The sequence below is a fragment of the Lissotriton helveticus genome, chromosome 5_1 (assembly GCF_964261635.1).
Source record: "Lissotriton helveticus chromosome 5_1, aLisHel1.1, whole genome shotgun sequence".
NCBI classification, from domain to species: domain Eukaryota; kingdom Metazoa; phylum Chordata; class Amphibia; order Caudata; family Salamandridae; genus Lissotriton; species Lissotriton helveticus.
In genome coordinates, this window is record NC_136065.1 from 1773200856 (window position 1) to 1773217492 (window position 16637).

The 16637-nt window shown below is 50.5% G+C and overlaps 1 protein-coding gene across 1 annotated transcript in view; it reads right to left on the reverse strand.

The window, feature by feature from the left end:
* MYL4 (myosin light chain 4) overlaps positions 1 to 14253 on the reverse strand; it is a 36111-nt gene extending 21858 nt beyond the window's left edge. The window contains exon 1 of the mRNA XM_078645043.1: positions 14106 to 14253. Coding sequence (XP_078501169.1) covers positions 14106 to 14222 — 117 coding nt within the window. The 5' untranslated portion in view covers positions 14223 to 14253. The remainder of the gene's footprint in view (positions 1 to 14105) is intronic.
* Positions 14254 to 16637: the final 2384 nt, after the last annotated feature.

Here is a 16637-nt window from a genome sequence, read left to right on the forward strand (position 1 = left end):
AATGGCAGTTGGGTTTGTTGTTTACCCCTCTTCACGACTCCCTGACAATATGTACCAACCCCCATTGTCCCAACCTCCCCCTTTCGGCAGCCAGAGCTCTCAACAATATTCGACGCATTTCCCATACCAGGCACCAAGCACCAAGTAGTCCCACATGTCTACACTGTGCAATGTACAATTACTCCCTGAGGGAGGGCTCATAAGATGACATCTTGATGCCATTATTGGTTCTTGTTTGCTTTATGTTCTGTCTTTTCTGTACCTTTTCAAAAGACCAATAATAAGATTCAAAGATAGAATGGTATTTGGCCTTTGTGTATTTCTCCCAGACACTGAGCCAAAGGGGGACTAGGTGTTGGCAGGATGGGCGTGGCACACCTGTTCCGTGCGCCAATAGCATTTCAAAGGACTGCCTCCAGAAGACTCACAAAGAAATTGACACCAGGCCTTGTCACCTGAGGCCCCTTGGACCCTTGACAGGAGAAAGGATATTTCCAGAACCAGATGTGGATAGAGCCCAGACATTTCTCCCACTTCAAAGGCTGGCAAATATCGGACCCTCAGACGAATCCTTCAGTACACTTGTTGACCTGTGGAAGAATTCAGAAAGACTGCCTTGTACTGAATGGACTACCCTACTGTTAGAGGCCTGACTTGTTTCTCAGCGGACTGCCCGCTGCTACCAGAGGACTACCCTGCTGCTTGTGGCCTGCTTTGTTCTTCAGAGGACTGCCCTGCTGCTTGAGGCCTGGCTAACTGCTTGAAGGAGAGATGCAATCTCTGTAAGAAAAAGAGAAATCCTAAAGTGTTTGTCTCTTCGCGACTGTGAACGGGGCCCTTCGCGCTGAGACTCAGCCATCTATGATGACTGCCAATGCAAAGCTCCAATGAACCAGACTCTTCGTGCTCAGTGACCGCCAGTGATGACCAGCAATGCGAGAGCTGCTTTCCGCCTACAGCAACGGCAGACTGCAATGACCGCCATCGCGAAGCTCCAGCAACTAACATCCACAACACATGGCCGGATCTTGGTGCTACAGTGACAACTGTCCGCACCACGAGGCCTGCTCTTCACGCTACAGCAATGAAGTTCCACAACGCTCTCTCTGCTATCCGCAGCCTCTTCATCGCGCACTGGACTCACCGCGCCTGACTCTGAGAAGGTAACTTTTTCAGCAGGACTAACCTGGTCCTGTATCCGGCCTTCACTGTATCGCGGTCGGCCTGAACTTGTGACTTTCTCTCGGTCTAGCATGACTAGATGGCTACGAACTGCACTTTATACTTTTATTGAAAAAGAAATGAGCAACCCAGTAACCCCTTGCGAGCTTGGGCATAATCCAAGGTAAGGGTACTATGCTGACAGGGAATCATTCTTACTTGAATCAAAAGAATCAGTTGAATAGTATGTCCCTAAAGTGGTGACATTGTAGCATTAATCGAAGAAGAATCTATCAAATAAGTACATATATGCGTATTAATCAAAGGCAAGACAGGCATGTAGTGTTAAATCATTTACCTAGGTTCCAAAGAAAAAGGGGTCCATCAAAATGTAAACTCATGATAGAGTGACCTTGTGATTATCTACTTAAGGGGCCGATTAGGATGGCAGACGGACTTGCGTCCGTCCGCCACCCCAGAGTTGGAGGGACCGTCCGCAGGGGCAGCGGCGGTCCCTCCATGGCAATTAGGATGTGACCGCCACCCTGGCGGTCACATCCTGTATTTTTCACATTGCAGCGGATGCTGCTTCAAGCAACACCCGCCGCAATGTTAAAAAATGCATGTTTACCTTTGCATGCACGAAGCGGCAGGCACCACGTGGTGCCTGCTGCTTCGTGCACGCAAAGGCAGGGGGGTACCATAGGTACCCCACAGGTGCAACCCCCACCCCCCCTCCACCCCTGGGGGCCAACAACGAGCCCCTAACAAAAGACTGTATGCCTTTCCACGGCGGAAATGCCGCAGTGGAAAGGCATACAACCGCAGCCATCCTAATATGCCTGGCGGTGTCCGAGAGACACCGCCAGCCATGTTAGAGCTTTTCCGCTGCGGTCGGAAGGCGACCGCAGCGGAAAAGCGGCGGACGGAAAAAAGATCCCCCAGCCATTCTAATCTGGTGGGGGGTCTTTTTCCTGTACGCAGCTGATAATCCGCATCCTCCGGGCCGGCGGTGGATTCCGCCGGCCCGGAGGATGCGGATTATCCGCAATCATAATCGGCCCCTAAATTTGAATGCATCAAAAACATAGATCAATGCATCTAGCTCCACTCTGGAAGTTTGTGTAACCAGTCCTTTTTCATAAATTCAATCACAATTACGACAATGATCCAACAACAATTAAATCACACAGGTGCTGCAGCATCAATGTTGCGGGGCCCAGATGCATTTAGTTATATAGCACCACTCATACCGGTGTAGGGTGTCAGTCAGAGCACGTTGCTTAACACACACATTACATAGGGACAATCAATCATACGTGGGTAAATCAACTTATAGGAAATGTTACATAAGCCAGAGGACTATGAGGTGTAGGAGTAATATGTCATCCATACTGGTAGGTAGTATGTAGTTTAATAGTGCTTTGTCTGGAGAAGCACAAACTCAGAATTGAAAACGGAAAACCATGGTTGGAGGTTCTTTTCAATAATAAGAATCGATTTCAACACAAATTAGCCCTTTCTTCAACATTAATCTATGCTTTAATCTATACTTTGCAGTATGCATGCAGTTCTTTGATGCCAATCAATAATTCTCTGTTCTATATTCGGAATTTAACTTATAAACTGCAAGTAACAAAAGGACGTCTCTTAGAAAAGCAGCAACCCACTGGCCAACTCCTCTCCTAGGACAGAGGAGTTGGCCTAACGGCTAGGGCGGTTGACTTTGAATCTGGGGAACCGGGTTCGAGTCTCGGCAATGACGCTGAACATCCTGTGATTCTAGGCAAATCCCTTAATCTCCCTGTGCCTAACAAAAAAAATGAATGTGTCCTCATGTAATGCAACTGGTGCTATGTATTGCGCTCTGATTCGGGTCAAGTTTGCGCTTTATAAAACTCCGTAAAATAAAATAAAAATATGCACTTTGTGATCTGCATAGTACAAGTTCTTTGCAGCAGGCATATTGATCCTCTGTGCGATTTTATGATCAGTCAAAACCTCAACTAGACAAAGCTCTAATCACTCTCCAGGAAGAACATTAATCACCAGAGTTATCTTGACATTTTTATTGTTGCATGCAAATTACTGGAGGCACGGAACATGGAAGCAGGTGCTTTCAAAACCAAAATTAACACGGCGCACCCTAAAGTCAGCAGCCGGTGTGGTGGCATTGGTCGCACCGCCCTAGAGCCGGCCCTGCTGCCAGGCAGTAAAGACAAGGCCACTCCCCTAGTTACTGTACGCGTCATTAACACCCGTTTTAAAAGGCGGGGCACTGACATTGTTGTGCACCTAGACCGAAAACTACCTTAGGCAACAGGTTTATCCTGGTTTTGGTGGACCATGCCACTAGATACCAAGACACCATACCTCTGAGGACTTTAACTGCACCTTCAGTGGCTAGGGCCTTAATGGGGATTTTGACCCGAGTGGGATTGCCAGAGAAGTACTGTCTAACACGGGCACAAACATCATGTCAGTTTACTTGAAGTCAATGTGGGATGAGTGTGGGGTGATGTACAAGTTCTCCACACGCCATCACCCTCTTGCCAATGGACTTATTGAAAGGTTCAACAAGACCCATGAAGGCATGATTATGGGCCTACCAGAGTCCTCTTACCATGCCTTTCTTTTTCCTACAGGGAGGTACCTCAGATATGTATATGAGACTTACAAAGTGAGGAAGACCATAAGGTCCAAACGCGTTGCCACGAAATAAGAATTGCAAAACACATCCAGGAGTGTGAGCATGCAAGGCACTAGCTAATCCTATGCTTGAACACTTTGCTGTAGAAATGGCAAAAGACGTTGTCTCTTTCTAGCTTGGCATGGATGACTTTATACTAATCAAATGCTTAAAAACTTTGCTTGAAAAACATACATTTGAGTTGATGTTGTATGGTGCTCTATATAGGAGCTGCTCTCCATCTAAATTTGGGAACTTCCCAGAATTCTCTGCTGTCTTTTTTGCATAATTTGTGCGGGGCTCTAGGCCTAAAATGGTATTGTTTTGACTTATACTGGGTGCTTCTTTGGGTCTGGACAAAGTTAAACCTCTCTTAAGAGCTGTATCGACAGCAAAACACATGTCAAAGGTTGCTTTTATTAATTCCAGGTTAGCTTGGATGGTATTTTACAAATCCAAAGTTGTAATACTCTGCCTCAAGTGGTAAAAGGCTTTTGTTATTTTACAGCTGAACGTGAATGACACTAGCTAATCCTATGCTTAAAGACTTGCTATGGAAATTAGAAAAGACTTTGTCTCTTTCTATCTCGGCGTGGATAGCACTATACTAATCCTATGCTTAAGAACCTTGCTTGAAAAGCAGACATTTAAGGTGAGCAGATTCAGATTGTCGCTGGTGTTTTAGGGTGCTCTATCTCGGAGCTGCTCTCAACTTAAACTTGGGAACTACCCAGAATTCTCTGCAAATCTTTTTTGCATAATTTGTATGGTGCTCTATGTCTGAAAGAGTACTGTTTTGAGTCATACTGGGTGCTTCTTTGGATCTGGACAAAGTTAAACCTCTCTGAAGAGCTGTAACAACAGCAAAACACAAGTCAAGTGTTGCTTTTTTATTAATTTCAGGTTAGGTTGGATGGTATTTTACCAATCCAAAGTGGTAATACTGTGCCCCGGGTGGTAAAAGGCTTTTGTTATTTTACAGCTGAACAGGGATGACACTAACTAATCCTATGCTTAAAGACTTTGCTGTAGAAATGCGAAAAGACTGTGTCTCTTTCTAGCTCAGCATGGATAGCACTATATTAATCCTATTCTTAAGAACTTTAATTGAAAAGCAGACATTTGAGGTGAGCAGATTCAGTGTTGCTGGTGTTGTGGGGTACTCTATACAGGAGCTGCTCTCCCCTTAAACTTGGGAACTACCAAGAGTTCTCTGCTTCCTTTTTTTGCATAATTTGTGTGAAGCTCTAGGTCTGAAAGGGTATTGTTTTGAGACATATATATATATATTAAGTTATTCTCACTAAAAAACAAAGGTTAAAGTGACATTGTAATTAGGCATTGAAATGATATACGAACTAACATAAAAAATAGTGAAAAACTTAAATTTGCCGGTTATAATTTAGTTAACCAACTATCGTGCCTTGTTGCACTGCTTATGACTTCACATATGACATCACTGATGGCATCAATGATTACATAAACTGCGTGCAAAGGAGGTTTGGCCTCAGGGCTTGGCCTTTGGCCAGGCCCTCCAGGCAACTCTGCAAAGGCAGCTGACCCTATAGCTGCGTCAGTAAATTGCAGTGTGGGCTGGCCCTGTGCCCAACCTGCTGCAGTACATGGCCTTTGGCCAGGTCCTCCAGCCAACCCTCCGACCCCACGGTGAGCCTGCACTCATCCGCCCGCAGACGGCCAGCTATGCTGCGCATAGCCTTTGGTCATGCACAGCTGGGGGTTGGCCACAGGGCACAGCAATGGGCCAGGCAGTGTGCCGAACTCCTGTGTGCAACCTCCTGATAACTCCCCATGGACCGCCACTCCCATCCCCTGCTGTCTAAGGCTTTCAGCCATGCATGTAGGGAGTTGGTCCAAAGCCCATTCCAATTCAGGAATCCAACCCCACTTCGCATGGCCTACGTCCCACATAATGGCGGTTATCTGCAGACCCTCCTAACTCTTTTTAAATTTTAAAAATGTTTGGTACTGTGATAATGGGTAGGAACTGCAGTAGCACACAACAGGGACTGATACCGCTGCTGCAACTGTGGTTCCCACAACAAAAAATATATATTTTATTTTAACCTAATGGAGGGTCCATTTGGGAAACCCATCACACATGGGTGTGAGAGATCAAGGCTACCGCCTTATGTGAAACCAAATGGGGGTAACTGTTCCAAAAGTGGGGGTGCTAAAGTCAACCACTTACCAGAAGTAGGGGGAAAAAATGGTGAAAAGAGGTACCTAGGTTTAGAACCCACTAGTAAGAGGCAAGTGCATGTCTTGTCTCTTGTAGCCCTCACACAGAAAAGTTAAAACTGGCTAAGGGATACCGGGAGTCGCTAAATTTAAAAGGTCAATTTTAGTTACTTGGGCACATTACGCCTGTTGGAGTAACTCAGGACCTTTGGAGTCCTTTATTCTTATAAGGGTACCCACACAATAAGTGTATCGACTCCTGATATCCCTTAGCCAGTTTTATCTTTTAACACACTCATTCACGCTTCACATAGTACTCCCCCTCACCCCACACACCTGCATGCATCAGACAGCTGTTCTATAAAAGATCTCCGCTAAAGTGACCCTTCGAGGGACCCGTGGGAATTGCAGCACCAGCCCGACGGGGAGCAAACGTCTGACGATGAAGCATGACATCCTTCGGGGTGTGTGAGGGCAACAAGAGACAAGACATGCACTTGCCTCTTACTAGTAGGTTCTAAACCTAGGTACCTACTTTCACCATTGTTTTCCCCTACTTCTGGTGAATGGGTGTCTTTAGCACCCCCACTTTTGGAACAGTTACCCCCCATTTGGTTTCATGATTAGCATCAGGAGCACGGGTACTGGACCATAACTAGCTCCTAGTCCCCCCTCTATTTGTTGAGATCGCCTTATGTGCCCTATTTTAAAAATATTTTTTCAGGACTAGATGACTGAGTCCCTGATTCTTCTAATGGTGGCTGCAACATTTTGTTATGGTGTGATCAGTCAATCACATTGTTTTATTGCCATGGTTCCTACTCCAGATCCGCTTTACCGAAATGGCCGACAGTAGTAGAAGCTTACACTTTCAATTATATGTGACTATTTATTTTTATTTTTGGTACCACATGAGTGCTTTAGTACCCAATGGTCCAGATATCTATAACTTTTTCTGAGTGTAACCCCTTCATGTCAGCCCAAGACCCTCTTTAAATGCTAATTTCTCAAAAACAGCTGAACAGATTTACACAAAATCAAAAAACGCACTTTTCTGAGTAAAGTTCTGCCTTTGTACTAAATTTGGTGTAATTTGGTTCAGCTGGGTTTTTTTGTATCCGAGAGCAAACCTTTCAATTGGAATTAAAACGGAAAATAGCACTTTGGGACCCCCGCCCCTTATTCTTGGCCCCACCTGACGAATCAGAGAAAAACATTCAATGAAGAAGCCAAAGTTGGTGAACTTTTTCTTCGAAAGTTTCATGCGGATTCCTCAAGCAGTGCTAATGTTATTGGAAAACAAAAACTACATTTCCTATGAAAAGTGTAGCCTATCTATAATTACACACTGATGACTGACTGTTAGACAACAAAAGGGCCATTATTTGAGTCTAAACATGGCTACCATCTTGGAATGGTATTGTACGTAGTTTGTTTACCATTCCAAAGTCACTGCAAGACAAAGTAATCATCAAAATACCAATATGAAAAACTCCAGTAGTCCAAGTTTGTTCATGTATGTGTTGCAAGACACGAAACAGATGAAAATAGAATAAGTTCATATTTACAAAGTCCAAAGAAATAAACTCATCAGGCTCTTCCTGATAAAGAGTGAAACAGCCACAATAACAGTTGAAGACGCTGGCACCAAGTTCCCGCTTTATCAGTCCAACGTCTCTTGATGGTACCTGCCCAATGAGATGTGGATGCTCACCCGTAAACTACAGGATCCTGACTTGCATGGTAACAAGCCTGTCCACAGACAGGCAAAGACTTCTGCAGCAAAAGGCAAAGCACTGCGAAGTCAAATAGGAGAAGGTGGAAAACCACTAAATCCCTCTGGTGGGAAAGCACTCCTGGTTCCGCTACTGGATCAATGGTGCACATTGTTGGAAATGTAGTTGGTGTAGGTAATTGCTCTTCGGAGTCAAAGATGACAGCATGAATAGCTCATCCTTGCAATCCCACAGGAAACGGAAGAGCAACAGGGAGGAGGAGATGAAATCGTGAAGACACAGTCTTACTGGTTAGAGCACCACCTTAAGGCATAAGCTCTGCCCCTGCAGCCCTGCACAAGGAGCACGCGAGGGACCCAGCCACACAGGCCCTGGGGCCACTCCTTCGATATCCTGCACCATCACAATCCGCTGCACCACCGGCAGGGCTCAAAGCCACTTGACTCCCCTTGCCTTCAATGCCCCCGTGCGACCAGCAACTGGAGGGATCAGCAGCAGACCCAGGAAGCAAACCTTGGGGCCTTGGTTTCCATCATTTATGGCTCAACCAATCAAGAGGCTTCTTCAGGATGCTAATAAAAACCTAACATGATCACAAAAATGTGTTCTATGTATCCCTGACACCAAAGCTGATGAGCTTAAATAATACATGATTACAATAGGAGTGCATGGGTTATTAAAGCAATCTCTTGCCTTCCGCGGGAGCTTTTAGCAGCCAAACTTTATCAGCCCTGATTATTTTGAGTTCTCAGCGCCTGAGTGCGCTTTTTAAACCCACCCTCTCCTTACCTGTTCAGGGTCCTTGCCCTTGTTCCCTCCCTCCTGCGCAGCCGAGTTGGACGCTGCAGCGGTAGCCCTCACACTCGCTTCCCGCCTTCAGCGGGCGCCCTCCCGGCCACGCCCACTTCTTGGCCACGCCCCCTTGGACACTATTTAGCAGCTGAGTGCTAGCTGACTCGCCACAGGATCACTCCCTGCCTTCCGCGGGAGCTTTTAGCAGCCAAACTTTATCAGCCCTGATTATTTTGAGTTCTCAGCGCCTGAGTGCGCTTTTTAAACCCACCCTCTCCTTACCTGTTCAGGGTCCTTGCCCTTGTTCCCTCCCTCCCGCGCAGCCGAGTTGGACGCTGCAGCGGTAGCCCTCACACTCGCTTCCCGCCTTCAGCGGGCGCCCTCCCGGCCACGCCCACTTCTTGGCCACGCCCCCTTGGACACTATTTAGCAGCTGAGTGCTAGCTGACTCGCCACAGGATCACTCCCTGCCTTCCGCGGGAGCTTTTAGCAGCCAAACTTTATCAGCCCTGATTATTTTGAGTTCTCAGCGCCTGAGTGCGCTTTTTAAACCCACCCTCTCCTTACCTGTTCAGGGTCCTTGCCCTTGCTCCCTCCCTCCCGCGCAGCCGAGTTGGACGCTGCAGCGGTAGCCCTCACACTCGCTTCCCGCCTTCAGCGGGCGCCCTCCCGGCCACGCCCACTTCTTGGCCACGCCCCCTTGGACACTATTTAGCAGCTGAGTGCTAGCTGACTCGCCACAGGATCACCCCCTGCCTTCCGCGGGAGCTTTTAGCAGCCAAACTTTATCAGCCCTGATTATTTTGAGTTCTCAGCGCCTGAGTGCGCTTTTTAAACCCACCCTCTCCTTACCTGTTCAGGGTCCTTGCCCTTGTTCCCTCCCTCCCGCGCAGCCGAGTTGGACGCTGCAGCGGTAGCCCTCACACTCGCTTCCCGCCTTCAGCGGGCGCCCTCCCGGCCACGCCCACTTCTTGGCCACGCCTCTCGGATCTCACCTCCCACTCTCACTACTTAACATGTGCCTCCACCGTTCGCGCAGCGGACGGGCGCAGCGGGCGCGCCGCTTGCGCGCCGAAGGCGCGCCTAAGGCAAGCCCGTCTGCGCCCGTCCGCGACCGACCGGGACCAGGGGCCACAGACTCTGCTCCTCGTCTGGCGTATTCTTCGGCCCAACTTTCATCTTTCTCTGCCTCAATCCCTCTTTCCCCATCTATAGCTCTTCACTTATCCTCGCATGGCATCTACGCCCCCCCCCTGTCCGGTGTCGCCTTGCCTCCTTTGTCTTCTCCGATCTCCTCTCCGTCCCCCCCTCCTTGTGTTTCCCCTGTCTCCCTTAATGCCTCTGCTATTCTCCTGAACACACGCTCCGCCGTAAAAAATCAAACCGCTCTCTTCAATCTACTGGACACGGACCCCCCGGACTTTCTCTTCCTCACTGAGACTTGGTTTTCCTCTCATTCACTTCCTGACATTCTTGCCATTCTCCCTGCAACTCACTATGCCCTCCGTGCCGACCGTCCAGATGGAAGACCTGGGGGCGGCGTGGCGATGATAGTCCGTCGATTCCTGCAATTCCAGCTTCTTTCGCATCCTGGCATTACCAATGTAGATTTTCTGGTGGCCCGCTCTCTCAACCTCCCGGTCCCCCTCACGGTGATTCTTCTGTACCGCCCCCCTCAGTACATGTCCTCTTTTGTGTCCTCTTTGCAGGATCTCCTGGCCACCCTGGCTGTAGACAATTCGTCGCTAATTCTGCTGGGGGATTTTAATTTCTGGCCGGGCGACCCGCAGGAGGACCCCCTTTCGAAAGACTTTTCTGCTACTCTCTGTTGTCTCAACTTTTCATCCCACGTCCTGACCCCTACCCACATCCATGGTCATACTCTTGACCAGATCTGGTCTCTCCGTTGCAATCCCCTGGTGTCTTCTATCTCCCCCTGTGGGTGGTCTGATCATTTTCTGATCTCCTTTTCAATCCCCTTAGGTCAGCCCGAGAAATCTACTTTGCCCAAGAACATCTGGGCTCGGTGCTGGAATAAGGTTGATCTTAATGATCTTTCCTCCTCTCTCTCTCTATCTGCCCCCGCTTTGACTGACCTCTCTGTGGAGAATCAGGCGGATGCCATCCACACTTGGCTTTCCGCGGCTTGTGATCTGGCCGCCCCTCTTAAAAAGATTCGATCGGCCCGTCCTCACGACGCCCATAGGTGGTTTTCCGATGACCTCAGATCTCTGAAGCTTGAGCTCAGACGGTCGGAACGTCGTTGGCGCCGCACTTATTGCCCCACTCTCCGCCTGAAATATAGGGCCCTGCTCAATATTTACAAATCCGCTATTTTAACAGCCAAATCCAAATACTTCTCGGACCGCGTTGCCTTTTCGGCTAACAAAACTCGCGAGATCTTTTCTCTGGTCCGTAGCCTGGCCACTTCTGACTGTGCTGGTCTTTCCCCTGCTCCTTCGCAATCCCTCTGTCACTCCTTGAACACCTATTTCATCAATAAAATAACCATCATTAAGGCCAACATCCCGATTGTTCCTCCCCCTGATATACCGGACCATCCCCCCCTTTCTTCCCCCGTTTTTGATCACTTCACACCCATCTCACCTGAGCTTTTTCTTGGCCTCCTTGCTAAGGTCAAGTCCGGCTCTCCGGTGGATTGCGCACCTGCTCGCATCCTCAGAACCTTATTCACTAGTTGTCCCACCCCCCCCCTAACCTTCCTCAACTCCTGTCTGGCTCTGGGTTCTGTCCCCTCTTTTTTCAAGTCTGCCATCGTGCTTCCCATCCTGAAGAAAGCTGGCCTGGATCCCTCCCTTCCATCGAACTTTAGGCCGATCTCCCTCCTCCCCTATCTAGGGAAGATTCTCGAGAGCCATGTAACATCTTGCCTCTCTTCCTACATCGAGGGGAATAACATCTTGGCCTCCCATCAGGCCGGCTTTCGACCGGGCCACTCCACTGAGGGCGTGGTCCTTGCGGTCCTTGACGAACTGAAGGGCAAGGCCGATGGTAACCTTCCTCAGGCCTTAGTCCTTTTGGATCTGTCCGCTGCGTTTGACACGGTCGATCATACTATTCTTCTTGACCGTGTCAGCGCAGCGGGCATTCAGGGCGTTGCCCTCTCTTGGATCGCGTCCTTTCTGCAGGGACGCTCGCAGGCAGTCCACCTCTCTTCTTTCTCGGCCCCTCCCCTCCCGGTCACGTGTGGGGTACCCCAAGGTTCCTCTCTTTCCCCCCTCCTCTTTAACCTTTATATCCGCCCCCTCATTTCCTCTCTTCTTGAGCTGGGGGTCTCAGTGTATAATTACGCTGATGACCTCCAGCTCGTCTTTGATCTATCCTCTCCCACTCACTCTCTTCCCAAGCTCAGGTCAACTCTTGTCTTTATTTCTCAGTGGATGAGCTTCAATCATTTGAAGCTCAACCCTGACAAGACAGAGCTTGTCCTCACTGGTGGCCCCTCTAACCCCTGGTCCTCGGCCCACTGGCCCCTTTCTTTTGGTCCTCCACCTTCCCCGGTTCCCTCTGTCCGGACTCTGGGCATCAAGGTCAGCAATGACCTCTCGATGCATGCGCACATTAGTTCTGTCGTATCCTCTTGTTTTCTCTCCCTCCGCCTCATCCGTAAGATCTCCCGGTTTTTTTCTGTTGATGCCCTTAAAGTTATCATCACTGCCCTCATCACATCCCGCCTGGATTATGGTAATGGCCTGTATGTAGGCATTCCTGCCTACGAGACCCGTCGTCTCCAGGCCATCCAGAACCAGGCGGCCCGTCTTGTCCTTCGTTTACCTAAGTTCTCTCACATCACTCCCGCCCTAAAAACCCTTCACTGGCTCCCCGTTCAGTTCAGGTCCCAGTTCAAACTTGCCTGCCTGGCCTTTCGGGCGCAGGCCCGGTCCGCTCCTCTCTTCATCAATTCTCTGATCTCCTCCCATGCCCCTCCTCGCTCCCTCCGATCTTCCTCCCTCTCTCTTCTTCACGTTCCCCGCTTCCGTAAGTCCCGCACAGGGGGCACCCGCTTCTCTGTGCGTGCTCCACAAATCTGGAACTCTCTTCCCCTCTCTATCCGCTCCATTCCCATTTTTTCTCATTTTCGGAAAGCCCTCAAAACTTTTTTCTTTCTTCAGGCTTTCCCGGGCTAATCTCTCTCGCACCAGTTAGGCAGTTTCCGATGTGTTCCTCAGCGCCAGGAAGCCGCATGGCCACAGAGCGCTTTATAAATTTCTTTTTCATTTCATTTCATTTCATTTCTTAACTTATGTTTCATCATTGTCTGACCGGTGTCCCATGGGCACTGGGTTTGCTGTAGAGACATGTTTAGATTTAGAGAGTTATAAATTCCACGTGAGTCTTTCAAAATGTGATATTGAGGATTATCCTAGTTTAAAGTGTAATATGCTAATACGAGAGAGGAGCCGGGGAGTGGGACATCTGGACATCTTAGGGCAGGCAAATAATGATTAAATATAGGACCAGAGGCCATGGCCTGAACCCGACACATCCCAAGACAGTGAAAGAGATAAAGTTTTCAGAGTGCCCGGTTGATGCTTCAGACATGGCAGGCAAATCCGGATGAGTGGACTGAGATAAGGCCCTCGTGATACTATAGCCCATGGTGGACATTAATAAAGGGTGGCTGCCCTCGCCCACAGCCGGTGGCATGCTTCATCGCCCGGTGCCTCCTGGCCTGTAGGGGACTCTCTTGTGAGCTCCCAGCGGGGCACAGGCTTTTAGTGAAAATGTGTGCGGTGCACGCTTGCAGGGTGGCTGCACTCACTCCGGTGGTGTGCACTGTGCACTGAGAGTGAATGCATGGCTCCCACGAGCCCCTCTTGCACAGGGACCTGGGGGCTAAACATGCACAGGGGGGGAGGGGACATCACATGGATTGTTTATTGTAGGCTCTGTCCTTGCACATAAAACCAGCTGCAAGGTTTGTACAAGCCCGTCTGCGCATCCCAAGACTGGCACACAATAAGCAAATACGGGGCAAGTGACCAGGCCTAGAAAAGCCACAAAGGCGCGCATCTGGATATCCTCAGACAAGAAAACAATAAACAAATGCACGCGTGCAGTGACTGTTGGTTAATGACAGGCACACACAGGCACCCCTGGCCATCAGAAAGACAGGCAAATAACGGGATCATGCAGGGCGAGTGGTCATGGGCTGGTACAGGCACATCCCAAGACAGGCGAACAATGACCTCACGGCTGGAAACAGACACATCTGGCGAACCAAGACAGGACAAAAACTAGCAAATACAGGGCAAGAGAGCACGAGCTGGAAACACTGTGACTGTGCGTGACACCCATAAACCTAGAAATGCATACGAGGGCATAGCACCGCCCGCGCGCACACATACCAGACACGTGCACAGCAGGAAGGGATCCAGGCAAGAAAAGGACCTGTAAGCTTCATGTCACTCGGTACATCTCACATCCGACAAGTGCCAATGAAATATGTCTCTCCCACACAGCCAGCCTAGAATAATACTGCAATTCAATATATACGAGATACTCACAGTAATGTTTTTAGGGTCGAATGCAGGCTCCTTCGGGGGCTCGGGGGCGGCGGGCGCAGGGGCTGCGGCAGGAGCCGCCTTGGCGTCCTTCTTGGGTTCAATCTTCTTGGGGGGCATGATGGGGCCTGGAGTCTGTGGGAACTACCCCCTGCAGGAGAAAAGAAGTCGAGTTTTCAAATCAGCAGAGAAAATGAGGAGCAGAGTAGTGGGAGCGTTGAAACGAAGCGCAGAGAAGCCAGGCAAGTGGGGGGAAATGAGGCGCAGTGAATACTGACAGCTGAAGAAAAAGACGAGCAGACAAAAACGGGGACGTAGCACACCAGGGTGAATAATGAAAAGTAGATTATAGTCTTGGGGTAAATGGAGGACAATGGCGTGGTGAGGTCAAAGAAGAAGCGGAAAGTACCGCTACGAGTGGAGAAAAGGAGGAGCAAAAACTAATGAGGATAATGGAAAAAAGGAGGAACAAGTTGCCCTGATGTCATTGATGAGAAATGAACGGGAGTAGAGGAGTAGCAGGGGATGAAGAATGGGTGCACAAAAGGAGGAGCAGAAATACCGAGATGAATGGAGAAGAGGAGGAGCAGAGAGCACAGAGGTGAGCAGGACAGCAGGGGACGTCGCTGCGCCCCTATATACCTCCAGCCCCAGGCTTCTGGGGGCGGACCAGCCGCAGGAGCAACTCCGGCTGACTATAAAAGGAGGCTGGCCGGCATGGAGAGAGGGGCCTGGCGGCAGAGGAGGGGCGCGGGCGGTGACAATTGTCCTTTGTCAAGAGCCCCCATCACCTCCAAGCTGTTGGTTCATCCCGGAGGGGTGGGGCACGCACATAATACCCTCGCAAAGCAGGGCCGGGAGGCAGCTATAGATAGCTCACGGGCACAGCGCCCGTGTACAGGGGGGCCTGGACTCGGGAGGGGACTCTGCAAATAGCCCACTTAACCTTAAGGAAAAAGGCTAGAAGTGTTAAAATGGGAAAAGACGCGAGGTATTCATAGAGGCGAGCGAGAGCTCGGGTGAATATAATGGCATTGAGATAGGAAATCTCCGAAGCAAGAGGCTGGCCGCTCTCTCGGCCACAGCCCGGGGCTCCTTCCGCAGGCCCAGCCCCGAAATGTGCACTGAAAATCGGAATGTTTTAATCCGGGTTTATGCCCTCTGCAACCTTCACCAGATGACCCTTCCCGTCACCCGCTCAACATTCTGTCCCCGCCCCCAGCACCCCCACTGCTCCATCTTCACGTTGACTCGCCTCATCAGCATCCCACTCACCCTCAGGGCAGGGGGGAGCCGCCCTCACTACAGCATCTCCACGCACTGCCCTTTCAGAAAGCCCCACTCAGCGAGCTCCACTTCCAGCCTTCATCCGCTCCGGCAGGCGACCCTCCCCCGCCGCCTTCCCATCTGTGCTCCGCGGTTCGTCCCACTCCGTCATCCCCACAATCTGCCCTTCCCACTCCACCATCTGCACATTCTGCCCTCCCTCACTCCACCATCTACACATTCTGCCCTCCTCACTCCACCATTTCCACATTCTGCCCTCCCTCACTCCACCATTAAACCTTCTTCCCCAGCTCTGCAAATGTCCACCCCTCCCCCTCAGTAGAGCGCTGCTGTGGACGCGGCGCTATCCGAGGCATCTGTGTGGGAGTCGGCGGGGGGAGGGGGAGGGATCACTGGTCCCCACTAACCTGCTTCGGATCTAGGCAGCTGTTTGCAGAAGCTCTGCCGTCGCAGGAGGGGGGGCAGAGAGGCTGCACGCGAGAGTGGGGGCTCTCCGCCTGCTAATGAAGGGGCACGTGCAGACAGGGTGACGTCAGAGGACAGGCAGCTGTCAGCGAACCGAAAATTGCATTTCTACCCCCAGATCCCTCCCGTGGCTACTGGTGCGATGTCCCTCACCAGGCTCCCGTCTCATCGGCTCTCTGCGGCAGCAGTGATGCTTTCTGCATCCCGCAGCGCTCTCTCCTCCTCGCCGAGGGACCAGCACACCCGCTGCGGCTGTGCCCTCCACCCGAGGCTCCCCCCTGCACGCACGCCTACATACCCGGCGTACAAGGCTGCTCTCTGTGCCCCCCCCTTCGCAGGCGTCTGAGACGTGGCGCGCTTCATCCCTTCCCGCATGCCCCACTCCTGAACTATAAGCAGCTGCAGCTTGTACAATACGTCCAGCATCCTCCAGCTGTTCACTGCAGCCTCGTTCAGCAGCACGAGCACCCCTGCGGCGCCACCATGAGCCTTCTATATCTCTTTCCTGCACCCGAGCATCCTGCAGGTACTCCCGGGGCCTTGAGGATCCTGCAACTACTTCCGGCACCTGCGGCTCCTTCGGGCATCCCAAGCAACCTGCGGCTTCTCCTGTACCTGACATTCCGTCAGCTCTTCTTGCACCTTACTCATCATCGCACAGCTCCTTCATCACCCAGAGCATCCTGCAGCTCTCCCTGGACCTTACACATCATCGCACAGCTCCTTCATCCCCCAGAGCATCCTGCAGCTCTCCCTGGACCTTACACATCATCGCACAGCTCC